The sequence below is a fragment of the Agelaius phoeniceus genome, chromosome 1 (genome assembly GCF_051311805.1).
Source record: "Agelaius phoeniceus isolate bAgePho1 chromosome 1, bAgePho1.hap1, whole genome shotgun sequence".
Lineage (NCBI taxonomy): Eukaryota > Metazoa > Chordata > Aves > Passeriformes > Icteridae > Agelaius > Agelaius phoeniceus.
The window spans coordinates 82665874-82691923 of record NC_135265.1 but is presented as its reverse complement, the minus strand read 5'-3'; the positions used below and the strand labels follow the sequence as shown (position 1 = coordinate 82691923).

At 37.4% G+C, this 26050-nt stretch overlaps 1 protein-coding gene across 1 annotated transcript in view; it reads right to left on the bottom strand.

Annotated features, from left to right (window-relative positions):
* The window catches only part of SEMA5A (semaphorin 5A), a 314579-nt gene that overhangs the window by 30851 nt on the left and 257678 nt on the right, over positions 1-26050 (bottom strand). The window contains exon 18 of the mRNA XM_054636324.2: positions 3990-4215. Within this exon, the coding sequence (XP_054492299.1) occupies positions 3990-4215 (226 nt within the window). The remainder of the gene's footprint in view (positions 1-3989; positions 4216-26050) is intronic.

The following is a 26050-nucleotide window of genomic DNA, read 5'->3' as shown; positions in this document are numbered from 1 at the left end:
ACATCCTGCCTTCACAAATAACTATTGTTATGAGGTTTGAGATAGAGGAAGCAGCAAGAACTAGGAACCTAGGTGCAGATTTCCAGGTGCCTGGGGGAAAAAAAAGCAAACAAAAGAATCTTTAAGAGAGAAATTCCTGAAATTAGAAGTATTGCCTTTGTTAATTGCTTTCAGAAGGTATTTTGGAAGTTAACCTGGTCTCACTCTGGCCATGTCAAAGTCAAGTGTCTTGTCTAAGCCCACCATAGCTGTCTGCGTTGTACACCATGAAAAGAAGGCAGTATCTATCTCCTTATGGGTGATATGGGTAAGGATATCTATATCCTTATGGGTGAACTGCACCCATTATATCAGATGATTATCTTCAATGGGTCCCTCATTCCTCTGGGGCTGAAGTTCTCTTTGAAGACTACTGTACAGTCTAGACTTTGGTAAGATAAATTCAACCTAGAAGTATCAGGCAACCTCATACCTTGTGAAATATTTATCCCTGGGTTAAAAGATTATGTTTTCAATAAAATTATTACTATTTATACATCAGATAATCTTACAGAGAGCCAGCATGTCTAATGTACATATTTAATATGTTGCATAAGCACATATTAAAGCCTAGGGTAAGGTAATTTCTATACTCTGAATGCTGGATTGTACAGACTGTGCATGAAGATGTGCAACAATGTACACAATCTCTTTCAGTTTATTTGGAATAGCTGTCTCTTTCCTATCTGAGCACTACATGAAAACCCAGAGGCAGGGAACAAGATTTATTTTTATTTCTTCCTAATCAAACTTCAAATCACAAAAGCATGAATACAGTCTGCAAATGCTACTGCTTACTTGATTGAGATGGAAATCTTACCACACTCAGGAGGAGTCTAGTGGGTTTCTGGCAAGAAGTTCTATCTCTAAGCTCAGACTGCAAAGAAAGTTTGCTTTGCTAGCATCTGACAGTGAAACATGATTCTGTTTAACACGGCGTGACTATAGTTGCACAGTGGGAGATTATAGGCAATGAGAAAATTTCTAACAAATGGCTCCTATCTGCAAGGAACAGAGAACTGATCTCTGCAGAACACATCTTTGGTAATGAGGTATGCCAGGCACTCTGTACCAGAATTAATCTTTCTGTAAAAGCCAGAAAATTGCTACAATTCAACATGGAGATAATGAAAATAATGTTTCACAGCATCCAGGCTCTGGTCAGGTGGAAGTAAGTTATGATGTTTTCTTGCTATCGAGGTGAATGCACCTATGAAGGTGTCTGCCACAATTCATGGTTTCCCATTCTCGTGACTTCCCTCCGTCCCAAAAGCTACAGCTACTCTACATGACTCTTATTCATGTATTTTCTTCCAGTGAAATCAAGGAGCAGAAAAATGGCGTTGTATTGGCCCACATCTAAACCTGGGAGCAGGGAAGTGCTCCTGAATGCTTTCAGCTCCTGAATGCTGCAGTTTGGATGCAGTCAGCAAGTTTCATCTCATCAGCAAATCAAAATGGTGCCCCCTCATCCCTCCCTCAATAAATGTTCCACTCCATACTGTTCTGACATCCATAATCAGAAAATTATTAAGCAAACAGTCTCAAAATAAAATGTGCCAATGTCACCAGAAGTGTATTGGTTAATGCAGCCACTTGGAACACTGATCGAGTTTCACCTTTCATTACAGAATAATTAAAGACTCACAGGCCAAAATGAATCAAAGAATGAGTGCAAATTAATGACAAAGCCATAAGGGCACTCACTAGAAAGAACAGACAGATGTATAATAGTTTCTGCCCTGTCAAGTACTCAATAAAAAATACTTAAATATTCAGTAGTTTTGGGATTAGTCAGCAAAAATCCTTCACCCAGATGAACATTTCTATAACTATGCAACAGGGTTAGGGTCATGCACATACATTTCTCCAGTGATGAATTATTTCCAAATGAATCAAAGCAGCAGCTTCAGCAAGATGCAAAAAAAAAAAGTACAATGCCAGGAAATTCAGGAGTATTATGTTCAGAAGCAAAAAAACCTCAAAAAACTTCATGCTAATCAGGCAAAAATGCACCTGAACCACCATCCCCACCCCCATCACTTGCACACTGAAAAAATGCTTTATTTAACAAATTATTAGGTTTGTTACTTCTGCCTATATTCTGCAGGAGTCAGATTATGCATCCAGCTCCAGAAGAGGTCTTATGATTATGACTTCAGAGCTGAGAGAGGTGTCTCCATGCCAAGTTTGAATTTCTTGCAGCAATGTGATCTATAACAAACTGGCTCTTCTCTGGTTTGCCCTACTGACCTCCTCTTGTCATGCGTTGGCTTTTGTATACTCCTCTCTTACATGCTGCCATTTCAGCTGTCAGACCAGATTATAACTAGAGTCTTCTGTACCTTTACTTCTACTTGTGATAACTTACCCAAGTCTGCACTGCCTGGTGAGAAAAATATTCTCTTTCTCATTTAATCTCATGAAATTTTAAAAACATATCATCGTCTAAGTGCTGGAAGACAGCAAAAAGCAGCAGCACCACCTTAAAGTCTCATTAAGAACAAGAGACAGGTCATACACCAAGAGCAAAATCTTTGCTCAATAAAGTCTGAAATTTAGTTTGGATGAAAACAGAATAGAAGACACTTGTGACAAGAGTTTCTCCATGCCAAAATCTGCCTTGCTATCCAGACATAAGTGAAACCCCAACATTTGACATTGTAGATTATCTGAAATGGAAATGACATAGAGCACAAAACTAAGTCTTATCTGGAGTACCATTAGCTTTGGTTTATGATTTCACACACTTCACTACTGTATATTTCTTCAAAAAATTGCTAACATCCTGCCCCCTCCAATAAGACACAGATGCCAAGGGAAACAATAAAGGTTTTGTACAGGATGAAGGTGAGGGGAGGGGAGGTGATGGGGGGAGAGAATGGAAGTTTCTAGCATATTATCACAGAAGCAAACTCTGCAGCCTCCCCCGCTACCAAAACCTTGACATGTAAACTTAGTACAGGCAGGAGCTTAAAACTGACTTTCACAATAGTTGGTCTGTCTGAAGAATACTGAGAATTAGATAAAAAGTCCAGGGACTCAGAAACTGTTCTCTCTTTGTGGCCTTAGAAAAGCCAAATGCCTTCAGTTATCCTTTTTTTCTTCAGCTAACCTGGGTCTTGTGAAGATACAAAAGACTATGTAAGTGGAAAACAGGCCTATAAATATTAAAATCTAATAATAAAAGCAAAATATTTTTTAAATTATATGACTAAAATATAATACCTTAAAAGATACACCGATATACAATTAAAACTAGTTAATCAATGAAATGCATTAATAAAATTAGAATGACTGTCAAAATTCATCCTAGTTTTAATTTTTTATACTTACACAAAACTAGGTATTACTGATAGGAAAATAAGAAAATTCTGAAACAAAGTAATTCCAATTTAAAATCATCTAAATTTGAAAAGATTTTGAAGGGGTTTGGTTTTCAATCTCAGAAATGAACAGGACTTTCAATTACCAGGAAAAGCACAACACAAACTTTTATAAGAGAAATCCAGTTCATAAACTCCTTATTTATTTAAACACTTGTATGAACCTTATAGTTGTTATTTTCAAACTACTGAGCAGAAGTGCTTCTTAGAATATTATATATTCTGGAAATATGTTAATGCTGCCCAAACTCACCCCTAGTAAAAGCTCAGGGGAGTATAAGGGGTAATAGAATCTTACAAGATCAGGATTACTGTGAACAGAATTAAAATAACCTGGCAAATCTCATAATAGGTGATGCAAGACACTTGTTTAGGCTGAATGATGATGCTACATCCAGAAGGAATACAGGCGATGCTCCCTACTGGGATCACCGGCCCCTCCTTTTCATTATCAGTTCTGTTACACACAGCACCAGCAAGCAGGAACCTCCGCTCTGTGCTGAAAATGGAACTGCAGGCATGCCACTCGCAGGGGGCAGGGTGAGCCCGCCTGGCTTTGCTCACCATCTGTGGAGCAGCCGCTGGTGCCGTCGCTGGAGCAGTAGCGCATCTCAATGCGCTGCCGCCCCACCTCCAGCAGGTTTGGGTCAGGCAGGCGCGCCTTGCAGGTGTATCGGAAACGCTGCTCGTAGTGACCGCCGTTGTCGGAGATGTTCACCGGCGTCCAGGGCGTCCAAGGAGTTGTCTTTTTTAACTCTGGGCAGGCGTTGGTGTTGCAAGGCTGATATTCCTGAAAGAAAAAGGTCATCATAGACACAATCATCAAATACGACCTTAAAAACACCAAAAAAACCACTCAGACAAAAAGACAACCCTTTAAAAAACATACTCGGATTTTTTTTCAACATTTCTAATAGCATTGATCATCAATGAACTTTTAATACCAGTCTCAAGCTGAAAGCGGTTTTTCAGCTTCTATGCAAGCTCAGTTCCACACTGCTAAAAGCAATAATATATCAGCACAAATTAGATCTATCACATCCATAAAAACAGTAAATCAAACACTCTAAGTACCGTAATCAAGCATATCCTTTATAAATTAATAGCCCCAAGTAAGGTGAAGGTAAATATGCCAAAGCTTTTAATTAAGAAGAATTCTAATAAACTGCAGGTACATGTCACAAAACAGCAAATAATTCCTTGGTAACATCTAGTGGCATATGAAAAAGCAAACCACTGCCCATTTTGTATATTGCTTACAGACTTCAAAAGGGACAACAGATAAAATATGTTTTATATTACAGATTCTGGCTCACTGAGGTGCATGCTACTCATAGCTCCAGAATTGCTAAATGTATCTTCAGAAGCAAATTCCCTGTGGAGTGATACGCACTAAACAGAACAGATGACATTTAAGAAAAAATGCAGAATTGCCAGTATTCTCACAAATGCAGACTTGTCAGTATTCTCAAGGCCCACAGTCTATGTCTTCTGATGAGTATCATCATGGTCTGTAGGTCCTGCCTATTCATTTTCCAGCACAAAATATACTTCATCTGATGCAAATTCTCTGTATAATTTATGGATGAATTTAAACAAGCATTGAATATCAGAATGAATTCACACTGAAAAATTATTAAAGATGAAAAAAAAATAGGCATCAGTTGCAAAACTTTTAAATTATCTCTCTACCTCCCTCTGAAAAGGAGCCTACTAAAATTTGTAATTTCACTAAATACTAAAAAATAAGGAAACCATAGAAATAATGGGTTTATCATATAGTACAACCTCCTTTTTACATAATCTCTACCCCAGCTGATACCACCATGTTCCAACAAGCAATAGATTACCTAATCCTCTCTTTCCCATGGAGATAATGGTCCTTTTTACCTTGTACTTCCTTCAGTCCACTACCTCTTCACACAGATAGTGTAACTTATGAAAATACCCAACTAGGTTTAGACCAATCACTTTCAATCCATATTTAAATTTAAAGCCTGTGTTGCTATTTCAAATCTAAAAGAAGCTTATTGTCTGAAAGCCTTTCTAATTTTCCCATCTGTTAGAGTTGGAAAAAAAAATCCTCAGAAATCCCTGTCCCATTAACACAGCAATACACTGGAGAACCCTCCATTGTGTTCAGGATTCTCAGGTTCTGAGGCCACAGGGATTTGTGACAACCTTGTGTTTCCACAGTTTTATGTTACTTCATATATAAAGAGCTCTTAGACCAAAGGCTTCTGCTGGACTACTCTTGTTCCCTCCTGAGGGCTGTGCAAAGTCCTTCCCTACCTTAAAACCTTTTGATCACTTCTATGGCGACCACAAGTCATACTCAGGCACCATTCAGGGAAGATGATCAACCTTTCTAGGATCTGAGTGCCAGCCTGGTCTGGTTTCTGGTTCACAAGACAGCAAAGAACAAGCAAACTCTCCCCTCCCAGGTACAACAGGGGATGTAATTTCTCCATACCCCCTCAGGACCCAACTCTTTAAAATCAAGTGTGTCTTAGACTTAGGACAGAACATGTATGACTGTCCTCCTTGCAGCACATGAACTGTAAATAAAGAAATCCTTAAATCTGCCTTTCCCTCTCCTTTTTTTTCCTTTTTTTTTTAAGATGTCTGGCAGTGATGAGTCTATCACCTCCCTGGATCAGCTGTTCTGCTATTTAGTCATCTGCAAAGCTAACAAATTGCAAGTTAATATGAGGCTGCATTTTCTCCTTAATTTAATTTTCCAGTCACTGAATTTTGCTGTGCCTTTTTCAATGATGCTGAGAGTGTTTCTTGTCCCAAACCTACAAAAAAAAAATTTCATGCCCAAATACCCATATATAATGATAAACTAAGCTCAGCTTGTTAAACCTACACAGGATTTAAAACCTGATCTCCAGGTCCTGTGCACCCTAATGTCTTCTATTTGTCCTATTTCTTCATTTTCCTTAAGACTGGACACCAAAAATGGACTGGGCATTCTAGAAGCCATCTTATCAATACAGCATGCAAAAGCAATCATCATCCCATTCGCCTGACAGTCTGACTTTAATATGCACATTATTGCACTAGTGTTTATTCCTTCCACAAGATTGTACAAAGAGTCAAAGTAGACCCAATTATCTTTGATAACCTGTCCTTTTCTAAATCACAGCTTAACAACTACCTATAGATTTTTATCCCACACAAGAGGCTGGTAGTATTTGGCAATATTAAAATATGTTTTATTAGCTTCTGCAATTATCTAACATATTATTTACTACCTCACCAATCTCTGTACTACTCAAGCTTTACTAAAAATGTCTTATATCACTGTCTAGACTGTTGATAAAAATGTTAAGTGCTATTGACCCAAGAACTGATTTCAGGCAGACTCTACTAGACACAGTAATTTATATCTGCCCATTGACACCACATTTTTCAATTTGTCAATGAACCAGCTTTTAGTCCATTTAACATTTGTCACATATTTCAGTTTTCTGAATCAAATTATTTTCTGTTGCAAAGGTAAATGTCTTGGAAGAGGAGATGTGCTGTATTACTTTCAAACATCTTGAATCCCAAACTCTTCTTTATTAGTAAGTAAACAGGAAAAAAATCAACCAGTATAGTAGCTACTACACTATTTATTTCAATATAGTCACAATAGTCTAAAAGTTTCAGTTCTTCATTTGCTATTGATTTTTGTACTGATATTTTTCAGTCAAAACCAAAAGCTGCTAGAAATATGAGGGCTTTCTTTATTAGACATGGCATAGAAAGGTGAGGGTCATGTAAAGCAGAATATGTGAGGTATGTAATGAACTCTGTCAAATAAATATAGCTAGTAAAGGAAGAAGTTAATTTAATGGCAATGTATTGAATGTTGCTTTGCTAACACACTTCTGAGATGAACATGTCAGCTCCCCTGCTTCTAGAAAGACAGACTGCCAGTGCTCAGTATGCTTCAGGATGTGCAGTCCCTTCATACACCCTGACAGAGAGCATATGTTCCTATGCTGTTACCAGCATAGAAAGAAAGATGTTCCTGAAGAGTGTCTGTGAAGACTACTTATTAGTTTTTCCTTTCCTCTTGCTTGCTGCATAGCTTATATGAAAGTTTGAGTGCTGTCATGCTTATCTATTCAACCACTGGATAATAACCACGAAAGGCTCAAGAAAGCTGGGGAAACAAAAGTACATGTACTTTAACTGGAGAATATTTACAACAGCAAATAATCTCTCCAAGAGAAAATTCAGAGGACTATTGCCAGAATGGATGACTCCTTGGAGTTCTGGCACTAATAATGACCTGGAAGAGCCCCTTGGCTTCTCTCACAGACAGCGAGTGCTGCACTGCTCTGCTGACTACCACATCTGCCACGGAGGAATCAAAAACCACGCGGTGCTCATTGAGAGCATCAAAATTATCTGATGCTGAAAACTCTGGTAAAAACAGAACAATGAACTTGCTCTGAATTGCCTCAGATGTGGAAGTGAGGAAAAGGGGGAGAGAAAAGCCATAATTCAAATTACACATGGATATATTAAGTGCTCCTAGCATGAAGACATAGTCTAACAGGAAAGATTAGAGAAGGAAGAGAGAGAGAATATGGAAACTGATACCTCTTCTTGGTTCATCCTCCTCTTATCACCTTGTCCAATGCTTGAATGATTTACCCAAGAGGGATTTCAAGAATATGGCCCTCTCTAAAGCAGCTTTACCAGCTAGAATCATGGGCACATTAATCAAGTAACCACGTGTAAGTCTCAGACGAATAAAAGTCTCAGATGAAACATTGAGGTCTCATCTAGGTGCTAAGGCAGAGCTAGAAAAGCAGTGAGGAACTCTGCTTCAATTGTGCTGCTGAGAGGAACTGAGACAGCAGCTGCCAAACCCCACCTCTGACATTCCACATGGACTGAAGGGAGAGATGGGGTCAAGCTCTCCTGGGGGATTCTCTAGGTACTCAGAGAAATACTGCAGAGGCTCAGTGATGGATTATGCACATTAGTCCTTAGGGTACACTTGTGGACTCAGAGCAATAATTACTTGAGACCATTTACAGACTCCAAAAATATCATTGCAATAGTTGAAGCTTAACTACATTCTCAAAGTTCTCTTTGCAAGTTGTTCTAAAACTTGTGGTCTAATTCACCATATTGCGGCTTTTAGTTTAGACTGGATTTAGCCAGTGGAGACAGTTGAATTTAGGCCTGGCTATACCTGGTAAAGATGCAGTAAGAGTTGTAAGACTAAATTTTAGGTCACAACTCAAAATTGCAGGTTTTCGGAGATCACTGGAAATTTTACACAAAATACACAAATAAATACATACCTCACAAAATACATGTCTTTGAAAATTATATATTTAAATAAAAAATGAGCAAGAAGTATATTGGTGGTAATATGAGAAAAGACATCATAAATTAAAATGATTATTTGGAATCATAATATATCTGGAATCATAGTTAATGATTATGCTATTAAGCAGCTCCCTTGTTTCTGTCCTTAAATAGTATTCCCTAGTATTTTTGCAAAATGGAAAAAGAACATTAGTATCGTGTTTTCTACCAAGATTAATTTAGAATTATTTGGTTATATTGTTTTAGAAAATGACAAGTAAAATGTTATTTCAAACTAGAAGAGACTATTGTTAAATAACACTGAACAAAACAACAAAACTCACTGTTTTCTCCTGGAGGACATGGAACTGACTACTTTTTTTTGCCTCTGCATAGCTATTTCAGTCAAATTCCTAAACATTTTGAGAGTCTCTGAGACTTTTACTCCTAGTTTAAATTTGATTTTAATTAACTAAAAAACATGATACTCTGATATCTCCTTAAAAAACTAGACCAAAATATTATCTACATTTGAAGTACATTTTTTTTCATTACAACCACAATTCAGATAGAGAGTTCTATTGCCATTTATATGTTTATATTATGGAGGGATTTCTCCTAACAAGCTCTTATTTCTTTGATGCATTTGGTATGTCTGTGTGGAATGCACTTCCATGACTCTCATCTCTGTTTTTCTTTCTCACCTGTTAGTGTGACAGACAAAGCAGCTAAATCAACACTGACAGTGCACTTAAATAGTTTCAGTCCAAGAGGTATCTTTTATGATTTTCTTTCAATATTTTCTATTAGTTCTGAAATATTTTTTGAATCACCAAACAATCCATTGGTTAAAAAATACTTAGAAATTTTTGCTTTTTGTTCCAGCACGCTAAAATTCTATTTTACTAGCCCAAAATAATTCTTCAGGTATTAAGACACCAGTAGAAAACAGTGTTGCTGATCCATAAATCGAAAGGTGTAGAATGTCTGTAACCTGAGACAAGACAGGGCTGCAAGATATGAGAACCTCAGTCTCTCAGCCATCTCTCAGTCCCTGAGTTTGCCACAGCAGTACATAGTTAGAAGAAAGGATAGCTCTCACATGCAAGCAAAACAAAGGCCAAACTGAATGCAACAGGGCTATAAAACTCCAGAGAAAAACAGCGCCCTTGTAGAGGGGGCCTTGTTTACATGTCAAAATGCAAGCTCCCTGAAGAACTAACACGCCCTCTCTCTCCCCAGGAACCAAAAGACAGATAAAATTTATCTTCCCATGTTTAAAAAACACAAAAAAAATCACTAAGTGAACTTTAAAAAAGAAATGGCTCATTTATTTTTACTACAGAAATATAAAGTATTGTCTATTTAAATAGGCATTTTCAAATTAAAGCAAACAAAAGACAAGTCCCTCATCATATTTCTATTTATTCCACAGTTTAAAAAGCCAGGTTCTTCAACCAAATACCAGTAGATATACCTTAGTTGAGTGTAATGGTGCTGCTACAATACTCCTCCAAAATCATGACATGAAAGAACACTCAAACTCCATTAATTTCAATCTATTAAGCAAAACATCTTCTACCCTGAAAATTTCACTGCTATACTTGGAAAACAAACCCTAAATGAATTTCTGAGATCCCCACTGTATTTTAACCCCACTTAGACATCCTAGTTTTTAGGCAGTGTTTTAGCTTCAGTCGACATCCATAGGAGGAGTTCTCCTGATTCCAATGGAACCAGGACTGCAGAGACTATTGCTCACTGCAGATGCAATCCTGCAGCAATGTGAAGTAAGGGTAGGAAGTTGTGTCCATAATGGACTTGAAAAGTATTTTGATGGATAGAGGGAGGAAAATAATTTTCTTCTGAACCAAAAAGATGTGGGTTTTGGCTGCAAATACTGACTGCACACAACTTTTTGTTTCAATTTTGTGTATTTTAAAGAAAAGAATTGGAAAAATCCCCATTGGTCTAAAGGGCAATTTAAAAGGAATTAAAGGTTGAATTTGGATCCCTGTTCCTTGGAGGAGTTCAAGGCCCTGTGGGCAGGTCAGGGGATTAGGACAGTTCAGGACTCAAATCCTTCCTGTATTCAATATCACTAATTTTACTTTGATAAGGGAAGTTCTTACTTTCATCACCTCTTCATAAACCCATCAGTTTTTGGAGTGAACAAAGCCAGCACTTTCCATTTTCTACCAGCCATTTGTGTAACTCCCCACTCAAAAGCTACATTTTATGTCAAACTCATCAAACTTTTCTGAAGGAAATTGCTACTACTGAAAATTACTGTTTTGCAGGTAAGTTGCTGCTTAGGAGATTGGTGTCCAGGGGTCATTTTCTCCAGTTCAGGAATCTTATTGTAAATTCCACCTTGTCTGTGGTTTTGTTTGCAGTGTTACAATCTGGCACATAATAAACATGCCTCTTGTTCTAGCAGCCCCACTGCGAGGTGGGAACCACCAAAAGGGGGGGATGAGAAGATGGGGATGTCACCACTTCAACCCAGAAAAACTTGAGAAAGCCAGAAGGGCCTGTCAGATGACTAAGGATTCAATTATTTTTGCCTGAGCGTTGTCATTTAGACTGGTGGAAAGAAAAGAAGTATTAGATATTACTGACTGGATGAAAACAGAACACACAGGACCATAAATAATCTAGGCTGTAAGGCTGAAGGGATTGTCCACTTATAAATGACTGCATGGATTTACCAAAACTGACTGAGAAGTGATTTCTATATGGCCACTTAGCGAAGGCCTCAACTACAGTAGGAAAGCCAGGACCAAAATCTGAGTACCATCATGACAAGTAGATGGTGAAATATAAATATCATTAAAGGTAAATTATGTGTTACTTGTAAATGAATCAAAATTGATTTTTTCAGCTTTTAAAATCCACATGTAAATAGCAGCCCTTGGAATACATCTTTATTAATTTAATTACAAAGAGAGAGAATGCAATTTTACCTTTTAAATTAGGAATGTGCCATTTGAAAAGACCAGGAAAAGAGATGTGGCCTCCCTGATCACTCAGTACTTCAGAAGCAGGGAAAAGGAGGTTGTTCAAAATTCCATTGTGGGAGGTATGATCAATGCATGAGAAAAAGTGAATCCCTGCAGCTCAAGGAGTTACTGCTCAGCTGGGCCATGCTAACAATCTGTGCATGTGGCTTCATTCATTATAAATGCAAACTCAAAGGAAGGAGGATTAATTCAGATGGAAAATGGGTGATTTCTTTTGCTATAATAACTCAATTGTTTGCAATTAGTTTCAAAATACTCTTACTGAGAAGCTTAACATTTTTAATGTTGGCCCTATAATTCCTGACAAAATCTACTAAAGTGCTGAAACAGTTATTATTAACTAAAAATATATTTTTTAAATTGCTGGAAATCATGGCTATCCAAGTATTTATTAACTGAGAGTAAGATTTTTAGGAGCTAATCCAATAGTCAAAAAGACATAAAAAGGCTATCAACTCCTCAATTTTAGAGAGTGCTGCTTCACAATCACTGTAAATCTGTTATCACTAATAAATTACCTTCATCTCATGTTTTCCTTCATGCAGGTTTCTAGATAGACAAAGAGAGCTATGTTCTTGTTGTAAAAGGAGATCCCTAACAACACATTTTTAAACACCAAAAGCGGAAGAAAATTTGGAATTTCAGTTTCCACATGCAACATCAGAGTTACTTGGCTACTTTGTGACCCATAAAAAGTTTGATTCTTAGGTACCTGATGCTTAGATTCACCCAATGCTAATTTCAATATTTGTCAATGTGGCAAATTGGCTCCTTTCTTTAACAAGGCAGTTTCAAATTAGGCACAGCTGTAAGGTAGTTCTTGAAATGTACATACTGAGGACACATTTACCTCCATATTACTTAAACCTGAAAAATCAACTGTGTGAAAAGCCTGCTGCCAAGTAATGCAGAAAATTAGAATAGTCATTATTGTTTTATATCTATCCAGAGATCACTCTTTCAGATACTTATTAATTTATCCTCAGTCATTCATTATATAATCAGTGCAGCCTTATATTAAAAGTAATGCTTTTACCAGCCTACAGTTCATCATTGATCTTATTTTCTACAATGAGACAATCTTTTAGGTTCAGCTGAACTATCACAATGTAGGATCAAAATCTGAAGGAAAAAATGCAGCTATTAATCACTGGTACATCAAAATTGACCTGATAGTGTGAAAGTATTAGCTGCTTATGCAATCATTTAGACAACAAGCATTTAATTACAGCTCATTTACTTGTTTTTTGGGGTTTTCCCACATTAGTTATAAAGATTAATAAATTGTGTTTTATAAAAAACTGGAAGCAAAATTTCAGAAAACTAATTTTGGGAAGAGCTGAAGCCTGGTTTTGCTCTGAAAAGCTGATTATTGTAGTATTCTTACTGTATTTATCATGTAAAGGACAACTTAAATGATAAACCAATCACTGGAGGGAAAAATTCAATAATCTCACTCCTGAGAAAACACTTTAAATGTTAGAGCAGTTACTAAATAACAAATGTGTAAGTGATGGAAATGGTAGAAAGTGAACAGATGAGGAGCCATGAACTGCAATTCAGAGTTGCCAGTCCAAACCTAGGAGCTGCAGTAAAAAGCAGAACTGCTTGCGGAAATGTGTTCAACTGTGGAAGTATTTAAACCCATTGGAAATTGATTTAGACACACAAAGACACGGGTTCAGAGATTTTGATCATAGCACTTTCTGATGAGGTAGCAGAAAGGCAGTGATCTGCCCTTCTGAATAGGAAGTCACTTAGTAAGGGATCTGAGTATGGATTTCGAAGCCCAGTGAATATTGCAAAATATTCAGCTGCCAGATCCATCCAGCCCTAGACGGTTTTTATCTCATCTTCAAAAATATCAAATACCAGAAAGTTCCAATCATCTACTCAGAGGAAATTCAAAGATGGAAAGTTAATGTGCATATGAAAATCCATATCTTCACCGCTCAAAGGCCATTCCTTTATGTATAAGTGAAAAGAGAGAAACAAACACATCTCCCATTCCCCAAATTCTTTTAAAGCAATGTTTGAGACTGGACACCACCTATGGCAAATAGATACAGAAGGCAGGTTAAAAAAAATTGCATTGTGCTATAAACATCTTTTTCAGGCCTTGACCAAGGCCTGTGGAAGCAAACTGAACTAAAAAATGCACTTAAGCACAATTTAGTACGTTATCATAGCACAAACATCTGCCTTTCCCCCGGGCAGAAGTTACAGCTGAGCTGACAGATGTGACTGTGTGCCCACACCTCAGTCACTGCTGTTACAGTCAAGAAGATAAACACAAAATCATCTTCAGTTATAGCTTGTAATCACTTGGACAAGGAAGCACTGCAACCAAAAAGCCAACATATTTGTTTCTGCCAACTCTGCTATGGGAAAACATGACCTTTAGTAAAGGGGGACACCTGAGCTAGTTAAATTGCTGTAGCAAGCATCAGTTAAACTCATGTGTTAGAGCCCCTGGATATGTGAGGAAAAAAAATACCACAAAAAGTAAAAGGACAATCAAAAGAGTAGTTCAAAATTTTACAAGTTGTTGCTTGAAAAGCAGAAAGAAAGAAACAGATATTTGAAAACTACGCTTCTAGTTGTGATAATAAATACAAATTCAAATTACCTACAAATTTTCACGTTTCTGCTTAACATGCTGAGTAAGTGAAACTGCAGAGACAATTATAAATATACAATTGTCTGTCATTTTCTCATGAATGTGTATTTATTTCTTTTAATTAAATCATGTTTATTTAACACAGGATTCAATGTATGGCTCTGTTAGCATTTTAAATGCTGTGGGTTATCTCACCTAGCTTCCAAATTTTTCTAAAGGCATATGGGTCTCTCATATGGTCTCTGATGTATCTCCACTACAACTTTCACCCAGAAGTTCACACCCCCTATAGCTTCCCAGAAGAAACACATGGCTCTGTTTAGGCAAATCTGCATCTTGCCTTTGTATCCACCAACGGTGCCTGTCAGTTGTCAGAATCACATCAGAACTGAACCTCCTGTTTCACATTTTCAATTTAATTTGTGCCAATCCAAAAACCTCCCTATAAATCAATTTCTCTCATACAACACTATATTTTTAGACATTTTAATGCTCTTGGTTTTATATAAAGTTTATTTACAAAGCTTCTATTTTGTCTACATTTTATTTTTGAAGCTCTGTGTCTGCAAAGAAAACACTTTTTGATCTTCAACAAATTCCTGGTAAGACAGATGTTTCTGGGGGGAAAAAAAAAGCACTACTTGTATGCTGACTTCATATTATGCTCTGTTTCCAGTATGAAGATACAGCAAAAATAACCATGGGCTTCCTTTGCACCTCCTCAAATAGGAGCTGTTCTGTAGGTGGCATGATCTTGGTGTAAAACAGATCAAGTTTTAATTGACAATAGACTGTGCGTTTCAGCTCAGGATTTCTGAACACTATGCTCTGCTGCTCTGGGGAAATTCCTTAGGATTAAAGCTTTCTCATTTTACACCTTGTTTGACATCTCAGCAGAAAGGCTAAGCAGTGTATAGGGGCAAGGTGGCACTGCTGAAGACATTGAAGCCAGAAAGTTAATGAAGAAAAGAAAAGGAGGAGATTATAGACTGTAAAAAAATCATAGGAAAGAAAATACTGTGGTAATGAAAATAAACTGACCAGGAACAGAGTCTGGTTTCCTGAACAAATTAAATCAAAGCACAGTTCAAATGGAGCATTTTATGAGTCTTAACAAGTTGGAGATATAACAATATATATTTTCTGAACACAATACTCATGAAAGGTCCTAAAGAAGGACTTTGCTACTTAATGTACACACAGGATCCTTAGCTTCTCTTTATACACAGCTATGCTCATCTCAAGTCTTGTTGCAAATCAAATTTCTGCATGCCAGCTCCGCCCCATTTCTTGACATAACGTGCACATAAACTCATTTATAAGAGGAAGAAAAAAAGGAGATGAGAAAGGATTGATTCACACTGCAGTGACCAAATTGGGCAGAAAAAAAACCCCAGTTTGTCAGTGAATATGACATCTACTAAAATTTTTCTCTTCAACATACTAGAAAAAGTACATAAATAGCTAAAAGCTACAAGAGTTGAGTCACATGCCAGAGATTGGAAAATTTAACTGTGGCACATGCCTCCCAGATGCTGAGGCTGCAGACTGCCATTGGGTAGTTAGGAATGCTGTGCTTGCTTATCAGAGCAATATGCAAACAAACCCACATTAACTTATTGGAAAAGAGGGATGGGAAATACATGATATTGTATTTCTAATATTCCTAGCAATGTGGAGAGGATTTACTGCCCGTTACTATGGAACCATGGCTGGAATATACAACTGAAACTCATGTGACAGAATTTTAGCTCAAGTTCAGGATGGGTGCCCTGAATTTACACAGTAGACTTTATAAAAAAGGCTTCATTTTGACAGGTCTGTAAGCATACCATCAGCTCTTTTTCATTTTCAGGACAATGACATTAACAGCTGGAAAATAAAAGTGTTAGTGTTATTATTTTCCTAAAAATGGCAATTTGCTCTGTGTAAGTATTTTGTATTCACACTGTGATTTTAAATTTTAAATGTCTGGCTATTTATAAACATTCTGGCCTACCAAATAAAACTTTCAAGGTAAGTCTGATGAGAATTATACTGCTGGAGCAGTCTATCCCTGAAGGACTGCACTGTCTGGAAGGGACTCATGGTGGAGCGGAGCATGAAGAACTGCAGCTTCTGGGAAGGACCCAAGCTGACAAAGTAAATGAAGAACTGTCTCACGTGGGAGGGACCCCATGTAGGAGCAGGGGAGGACTGAGGAGTTTTACCCCTGTGGAGGAAGGAGCAGCAGAGGTGATGTGTGAACCTCAGCCTCCATGCCCATGAAGTTTAGCCTGGAAACAAGGGAGAAGTGGGGGAAAGGTTCTTTTATGATTTGGTTTTAAATCTCATTACCTTACTCTGATTTGACTGGAAATAAAATAAAATAAATTGATTTTCCCAGTCAAATCTGTTTTGGCCATGATGGGCAACCTAGTAAGAGATCTCTCCCTGTTCTTACCTCAACTCAAGAGCCTCTTATTATATTTTCTCTTGCCTGCCAGGATGAGGAGGGGAGCAACAGAGCAGCCTTGGCATCCAGCAAGCCTCAATGTACACCATGACAGGGGTGCAAAGGTAGCCTGAAGTTGTACATACACAAAGAGAAAATTATAGTTAAAGATTTTTGTGTTGAAGTATTTTTTCCCCCAATTGGACAAGTTGGTAAAGCATCTTTCTTTCTCTCTGACAGCCTTCTCTGATACTCAGGAATTTGTTACCAAAATACAGAAGTTCACAGGAGAAGAAGTCTTTTTTCTAGACGCTCAAAGACAAGGCAACACCAATAAGACCAGTAAAGGTAGAAAATGGGCCAAAATAGGCAGGATAGGCAGTCTGCTTTGTTTCTTATTTTTCCTTAAGAAGCCTAGGAAAAGATCTTTAAAGGGGAACAAAAGAAAAAATAGAAAAGCAATAAAGGTAATGACGCTGAGCTATTTGCATACCCACAAGAAGTTCTTAATGTCACTACATAAAACAAAAGCAGCTACAGCTAAATAAATTCCATTGATAAGAAAATGCAGATATTTGATAGGAATTTGGGGATGAAAGTGTGAGAGACTACAAGCAGTCCCTGGGATCCCAAGCGAGAAGGAAGAAAGATAGAATAGAATTTTCAATAATCTTCATGCAGATAAAATTCTCACAAATCCTCAAAGGGAAGGCTGGAATGTGGCTTCCTAAAATGCTAATTCACCTACTTACACTGTTGCAGTTTTAAAAGAGCACAAGAAATGGTATATCTTTTAACTTTTAGTTCTGTAATTCATAAATGTGTTTATGTGGGACTATGTTTTGGTCACAGATTCTAGTACATCTTAAAACAGCGGTTTCTTATCAAGGCGTGGGTGTTTTAGTAAATATTTCAGTATCAGTGATGATGAGGTACAGAACATTCTGGTCGGGGAAGGCTTGGTTTATAAAAGCAATCACTCTGCAGACACTGAATGGTACATGAACTCTCTGTCTTAATGGATCCCAGTGCTATATGAAACCTAAGCCATTCAACCCAGGTACTTCTGTACCAGAGAGAGGCATGAGAGAGATGCCTAGAAGGATTTCAGGAGGCAGGAATGCCACATGTAAGTTTACTAAGGATTTGTTTAAGGTATACAAAATCATGTATCATCATCCAGCTTTCTTACTCTTAACATCAAATATTGCTTGGACAAATTATTTCAACAGATGCCATTTTGGAACAGAGTTTTTTTACTTTGCCTTTTTCTTTCTTTTACATTTCATACAAGCAAAATAATATTTTTGTAGCTGTTTTGCCACCTAAGATTGCCTCTCTGTCTCTCCATGTTTAGACAAGTCTGTGAGAAGTCACAACTTTGAAGTTGTTTGTTCCTTGAACTCTAACTGATATAGCCAAATCACTTCTTAAATTATGGAAGTGTTTTTTAAAATCTCATGACAAAAGAAAAAAAGTTAATGTGATCACTTTGCAGGATGACAAAGAAAGTATCTGATTTTACAAAATGGAAAGTTTTCTATCTGTATCCTTTGAAAGAACCTACGGCAGATGCAACAGGGTAATTCTTTGTTTTTAAACAAAGATTCCAGATAGAATCAGTCCAATGTGTCACAGTCTTATCCCTCAGAGGCAAAAGACATTTAATTTTGTATGTGTGAATGTTCCAAAGAGCATTTAGCTAGCACTTGAACACAGGATCTGTAAACACATGGCTGCTCACATCTCTCAAAAACACAAATCATTACAGAAAATGCAAATTATTTTTTGTAGGATTCAGTGACATTAAGCCCTAAGAAAATTTAAATCATTCAGTATTTCAAGTCAAATGAGAATAGCATCCTCAAATGCTTTACATGCCCATCACTCCTTCTATCAATTTAGCCTCAGAGAACAATTCTTAGCACAGGAGGAAACTGAGTGAGATACAGGAACATCATCTTTTGCTACAATAGTACTAAATGTGATTATTACACCCTAAAGTTGTGTTTTTTCTGAAGAGATCCTTTCTTCTAGCAGGAAGGAGAAGTGGGTGCAGAGATTGCTTGCCTTTCTAACAAACAAAGCAATTCCTTGCTAGAGGGTCACATGGATTCACATTATGCCAATTTCAGATTTCCTTGAGACTCCTATAATGAGGTCCCATGAGACCCTTTCATACACTGAAGATTATTAATTTAAAAAAAAATAATTTTACGCATAGGAGCTTAAGAAAAACAATGAGAAGACGACCTGTGTATTTTATATCTACTTTAATTGAGTAATAAACAGAAGCATCTGGCTCAGAGGAGCTCTTGATCAGAACAGCAACATGTAATGTTAAGATTGTGTAGTTTTATCAGTACAGTGATACAGTATCATCTTCTTTCCGGCAAAGTGAAAACAAACGTGGGCCTGCCTGGCATCACAACCAGTGAGATACGAGCATAAAACAGTTGCATTTGATCAAGGGAATCTCCTACTAATCAGCAGTTAAATGAGAATTTCCAATGTTTGTTAGCAGGATCAAAAACCCCAGATGCATCTTTATTTGCCCACAGGATAAGGCAAATAGCACTAAGAATCATAAGCTCATGTCATAAGTGATTTATTCCAGTGGATGTGAAGTGTACTGCATAAAATCCAGAGACAGCTATCCCAATCTTTAGTTGAAATGGGATTTCTGAAACACTGATGTCCATATGAAGGGATTCAAGTTTGAAAATCCAATGTTTTGGGTTTTTTTCATTGGTATGGCAAGTGCCATTAAATCATCTGAGGAGCCCCTCTTGCATTCCAGCATAAATGGCCCACCTAAAAACCTGAAACCTAAGCATAAGTAAAGCACTAACATGCTTCCTTGCTTTGTAGCTCAGTAAATACAGACTAAGTGCTGCTTGTACTTGGCCACCAGTTTTGCATCAAGCTAACATGCTAGGCTAAAGGACCTACTGGGCTGTGCCTGAGCTTGTGCTGGTTTGCCAGAAGATTTGTTTGTGCAAGCACCAGCAATTGTCTAATTACCAGATCTCTATTATCTGTTTTAACTTTTCATCAGCTCTGTTATAATCGTGTGATGTAATGTCTACACTAATATGTATTTTGTAACTAATGGGCATTTGCAACATGCAGTCACTGAGGGCAGAATGACCCATTAGACCCCTGAATAAAACACAGCAGAGAGGAAGCTTTGAAAGAACTGGCAGAGAGCAATACCTGAAGCCCAAGGGCTATAAACATCTCTGATGGCCAATTACAGGTCATCAAATGAGTGCAACCCCAGGAGCAAGGTAAGTCAGGCCATTCTTCTCAAGCCTTGGGGAAGCAGAGAGAACAAAGAGCAAGCACCTAACATATGTAAAACACACGTTACACAGTAAATTCAGCTGCAATATGGACTTGCAAATCAACAAATAATAAGCAGGCCGTGAAGCCTCTTAACAAACATAAAAAAGTTCCTGACCACATGCTAAATTGAGAAAAAAGAAATCATAAATATCAATGTCATACTTCTGGCCAAGGGCTCAGGATAGTATCCAGTTTCTGTAAATCCACCCCCAGACTGAAAGCATCAACTCCCACATCGAGGGGCAGTGGGAGGGCCAGCCTAACACCAGAGAAAGGCAGAGACTAAAATGTTTGTGTATTTATGTTACCAGCACGTAATTTAAGCTATTTGATAAGGCTGTTATAAATGTAAGAAACATTAAGACTGTAATCAGACTAAGATTAAATTCTTGGCTTCATATAAATGGTGTACTCTTTTTTGCCTTTAACATAATTATAAGTGTTAGTAAATAGGTGGTAGTCCAAGCAATCTGTTCTCTAACTTAACTGCAACAAAATTCTCATAAAATACTTCACAGTTAGGAATATATTCAAATATTCATGTGCAACTTTTACTCTTATTGTTACTAGGTCCTGTATTGGAATGATTGAGTTTGCAACTTCATAATTTCCTTAAATGAAAAGAAATCAATCATGTTTCTTAGATGTAATTGTGATGAAGCCTTTACCAGTATCAACCAACATATATGAAACTTATTTACCACTGGTATCTTTGAATTCAGAACTACAAGACAAGAAAATGTGAAACAAAAATTCAGAAGCTTTAAATCTAAACTGTCTTTCTTATCATGTGATATCAGCAAAGATCTATGAATGCCAGGGCCTGATTGTGATTATACAGTAATTATACTCATCTGATATAGAGGGTGCAAATAGGACTGTGAAATGGAAATCTCTTTAGAATGGAGCCTCGGGAAAATAATGACAACTACTGAAAAGGTTTAAAACGTGCTTCTGAGTATGTTGATGCTCAGTGGATGCTTTTGTAACAGTCCAGGAATTGTTTGAGGCAGAGACTGATATTCAAATTTTTTGTTTTATGTGTTGTAATTTTTTTCCACAGACTTCAAACTTCCATTTTCATACCCTTTTCAGGAAAGAATCAAACTCAGACTTCTCATTCATAGCATGATACTTCAATGTTGGAGTGGGAAAAAAGTGATAGAAATGAATCCTCATCAGCATCAAGTCATAGAGAATATTGTAAATCAAAACTTAAGTTCTGAGCATGAAGCCTTAATAAGGTAGAGCTACTCTCTCATCTGCAGGGCAGCCAACCCTTAGATTAGCAGAGATGGGAGGGAAAGTTTTTCTCCAACATTTCAAATCCCATCAAAGTTTTAGGAAGTGGTGAGTAAAAAAATGGTTTCCCCTTTCTTTTTTATTTTTCTACTTTTCTGAAAGGAGTGAAATTATTTACTTCATTTGCTACATTGTGAAGATCCAGCATGTAATAATTTTTACCAACCAAAAAAACTGCCCACGGATTTAAGAATTTTAGGTAGTGGGAAGAGGAGAGCAGTAATAAAGGTCCTGGCACAATTCAGCTCTGCTTTCCTTAATTCAGGACTTTATTGTGACATAAGCAAGTGGTGAATTGTGAATTTGTAGGATGTGTTAATATAGGTAAAATTGCATTCATCATACACTATCAATTTTTCACTTATTTCTCCCTCACCAATACAAATTTTCAAGATTTATTTGTAATTCTGAAACCATTTAAAAGATGAGCTGAATTTAAAAAAAAGGCGTTGAGAATTCTTCCCTCAAAATTTGCCATATTTTTGTATTAATTACAGTACTTTAAATCCTTACACAAGTACTATCTGTCCTAGATACAATGTAAGTGCAAGAAAATAGAAACATAGTAATTCAGAAAGTCAGGAAGATGCTCTTCCATGCAACAGGCATTACAGTTAGTGCTGTCTGGTTCCTGATCTGCAAATAACAAGTGTTATTAAACAAGCTCTTTAAGATAAATCTTTATGTTTTCTAATGTGTTGTGGGGGTTTTTTGGTGTTTTTCTTTTTTTTGTTCAATCTGTCTGTGTAACGTGGAATACTGTCAATGTGATTCAGAAGTTCTATTCTGCCATGTTTTTAATTACAGTTGGGACTGAGCAGGACTTATGGTGACAATGGTACAAATTTTACTTGCAGTAATTCAGAGAAACCATTCATGCTTTACTGTTTTTGATGAATGAAACAAACTCAGGCTCATGCAATGATTGGTATTATTCAAAGCATGAGAATTGAATTAAATCACTAACTGAAACAGGTAAAGTCATTCTTTACCTACATGACCATTTCACAACAAAATGGCTTTCAGGAAATCTAGACGAGCATGACTTCTCCAAAGAAAAGCAGGATCCCAGCAGGACCAGTACTGTCTGGTGTCTGTTTTGCACTCCCAATATGGCTGTGCTACTGATCCTTACTAAAACTTTACGATATGTTCAACTACCATGTACTTCAGCACCTACACAGATACAAAACTACCTGTTTACAACCCAGAATATGCCTCAGATATGCCTATATGTAAATGGATACCTTCTGTAACCTCAACACTAACTGCAAGTTAGACTCCACAGCAGGATTTAAATTGGCAAGTGTTAAGAGATGGCCTTAAAGGGCTAATCTGCTTTTCTGAAGTTAAAAAAAAAGGTGTTCTGACATGCTACAAACTCTCTGGCATTAAACCTTCAAGTTTCCTATCACAGAATAAGTTTATCTCATCCTTATTTACTTTTAAAAACTCACATCCAGAAAAACACTGAAAAATTTCACTGTTTGTACTGTACACTTAAAAATCTATGGACATATGGTTTGTTAACTTTAATTAATAGAATTGAGAAAGCACGCATCCATTTAGGAAAAAACCTTTCTTTATGAACTTGTATTATCCCTTCACCACTTAAGAACACCAACAAACAAACCACAGAGCACTTAATGTTTCTCCAAGGAAAATGCAGGGAAGGAATCAATTGGAACAGCTTTGTGTTCAAAATCATCTGTGAAGCATCAAAGTTATGTTTGCTGGCATCTGTGCTCCAGCTGTGGGGTTTAGAGCTTTTTGCTTTCCTAATCATGTTCCTTATTCCAATGAGTAAGTACTTGGTTCTGTGCATTTACAGAGTTGGAAAGTTAATTCATCAGGGATTTCTCATACTCCCACAGCCTTTAAAGTCATTTCCCCAAGAGAACATGTCAAATTTGAAGCTTCAAAGGACTTATTTTTTACTGTATTTGATAAGTGACAATTTAAAAAAAATAAGCTAGATTAAAAAATATATATTTATACTCAATGAACCATGTAGGAAGAAAAAGATGCTTAAAATTACAATTATCCAGCCAACAAACAAAAACCCCTTGCATTCAATTCATAATAAATATCTCTGATGGTGATGTTAAACTATTCTTTAACTGTTGGGAATCCATTTATGAGCAAGTACTTATCTGTTTTAAAAGGCAGTCAGAATGACAAAAAGTCTAAGGCTGACTCAATTATCCCTGAAATCAGAGGAAGACTAAACCGACTTCACTGCCTTTTGGGTAAGGCCCTGTTTTAGCAGTAACAATCAAGCACTAAAACCACTTTGTGTGTCATTTTGTGACTGCATACAAAATATAGTACGATTTTGAACAGCCACAGAAACCAAATGCTGTATTTTTTCCACAAATTTCCAAGATTATGGATTCTAAGTCCTCTTGTTTGACCACCCTTAGGGTGGAAGTGTGGAGCTATCAGGGTGCAAGTGGGGAAGAAGGGGTATTTTGGAGGTTTTCAATGTAATATAACTGTTCGGCAGCTGCAAAAGGTCCTCTGCAGGAACTCAGCTTTTACCCTTGACTAAGCAAACTAGGCTACTGGTTTAACTGCCCAAGGTTAAGAAATATGAATAAAATTACAAAGTACATATATTTTGGTCAACAGTTTTGGTTTTGTTTTTTTTTTTGGTTTGGCTTTTTTTTTTCCAGAAAAGCTTAAAAAGCATTTTCTTTGCTGAATTCTGCTGCTTTGAGAAGTGACTCTGCTCAAGAGAATAGTATTAGAGGGTTAGTCCCTGAGCCCTCCTCTACAGTACAAATGAACAAAGAAGAGAGCTGGGTTCAGTACAACCATTAATGAGGGACCTGCAGAGGGATGTGACCCAGCAGAGCACGACAGGAGGGAAGCTCACCAGGGGCAGTGTTTTAGAGGCAGAGAGCAAATGCTTGCTGCCAATCAAGAAATCTGCGGAAGGGCAAAAAGAAATCAGAACGAAACAGCAGGGAGATATCACTCTCCTGCAAAAAGGTGAAGCTGGGTACAAACCGAGAATGAAGGGAAATAATAATGAATCTAGCATAATAAATGTAAAAACATGGTGAGAGTGTCAGAACCCAGGAAATTCCTCTGGCTGCCCTGGAGGGCTCGAGCCCCTTGCCAGGGGGCTCAGAGACCTTGGGCCAGAGCCCAAGACTCCTGTGCCTTTGATCTTGACCCATGGAAAAACAATTACCAACCTTTATAAGAAGAATTACAAGTCAAAAGAGTTTAAGTAGAAAAATAGTTTGTCACGGGGTGAAAAATAGATTTTTTGGGATTTTTAGAATGGGGGTTCAGGGGACAAGAGGGAGGAATCTGGGTGTGTCCAGCCTTTCTCCTTCTTCTTCTGTGATGGCCTCCATCTTCTGCTGTGATGTTGGCACTTACAGATTGGTTTAGAGTAGAAGCTCACTGTCTAACATAGGTGAGAGGTATTGGAAAGTAATTGTAGATATTGTAGACGTAGTTTTAAGTATAAAGACATAACACCGCCCCGGGGGCAGGCAGAGTGCCTCTGACTGTCCTGCTGAGCAGACCTCGGCTAGACAAGAGAAAGAATTTTATAGATAAGAAACAATAAACAATCTTGAGACTGAGAAATGAAGAGCTCTGACTCCTTCTTTCACCTCTGGGCTGGGAAAAGAGACTTTTTAATGCATCTCGGGGTCACTCTGACCAGCTAAAGCCCCAAGAAGAGAGGCCAGAAAACTATTCAAGGAATTACTGTGTGAGGTTTAAAGGCTAAGATGCAGTCCTTCTTCAAGGACATTAGGGACAGAAAGATTGCTACAAAGTAGAAATTGCCCAGTATACTGGGAATGCATACAAGGGGTATTTAGAAATGGCAAGACCACAGCAGGCTGTGCTAGTTGAAGACATGATGGCACAAATAGATAAAAAGAGAAAAAAAAGTCACCAAAGAATGTAACTACAAAAGCAGAAATAAGAAAACTAATACTAGTGACACACAGCTTCTTGCCTAAATTTATCTTCCTGTCTGAGGCCTGGAAGATGCTAAATGTGACATCACTTTTAAAAGATACTTCAGGAAGTTCAGGGGAACTGAAAAAATGAGCATGACATCTGAATTGGGCAGATCAGTGAAATCATAATAAAACATGAAATTAGTGGAATATGGAATATGATCAGCTGGAGAACAAAATTATATGCTCTGTTTTTCTTTAAAAGGAAGCTACAAACCTATCAGAACTTCTGAAGGAATCAACAAATTTATGGACACAGGTGGCAAGCTGATACAGTTTGCTTTGGATGCAGAAAGACATTTCACAACGTATCTCAAAGGATATTCCCTCTTAGGAAACCTGCAGCCACAAGCTAAACAAAAATCTATTATGCTTTCACAGATAATTAACTGCTTAAAAGATGGTAAATGGAAGAGAGGAGTAAATGGTCACTTTCACAGTGAATGGTGTTCAACACGGTCTGTGCTGTAGCCCTGTGTGGCTAAACTGATTCAACAGCAGGAAAAGTACTGTACCTATGTTCACAAAACAAAACAAACTCTCTGGAGAGTGTGCTGCAGAGGGAAAAAAGAAAAGGGTGAGTATAA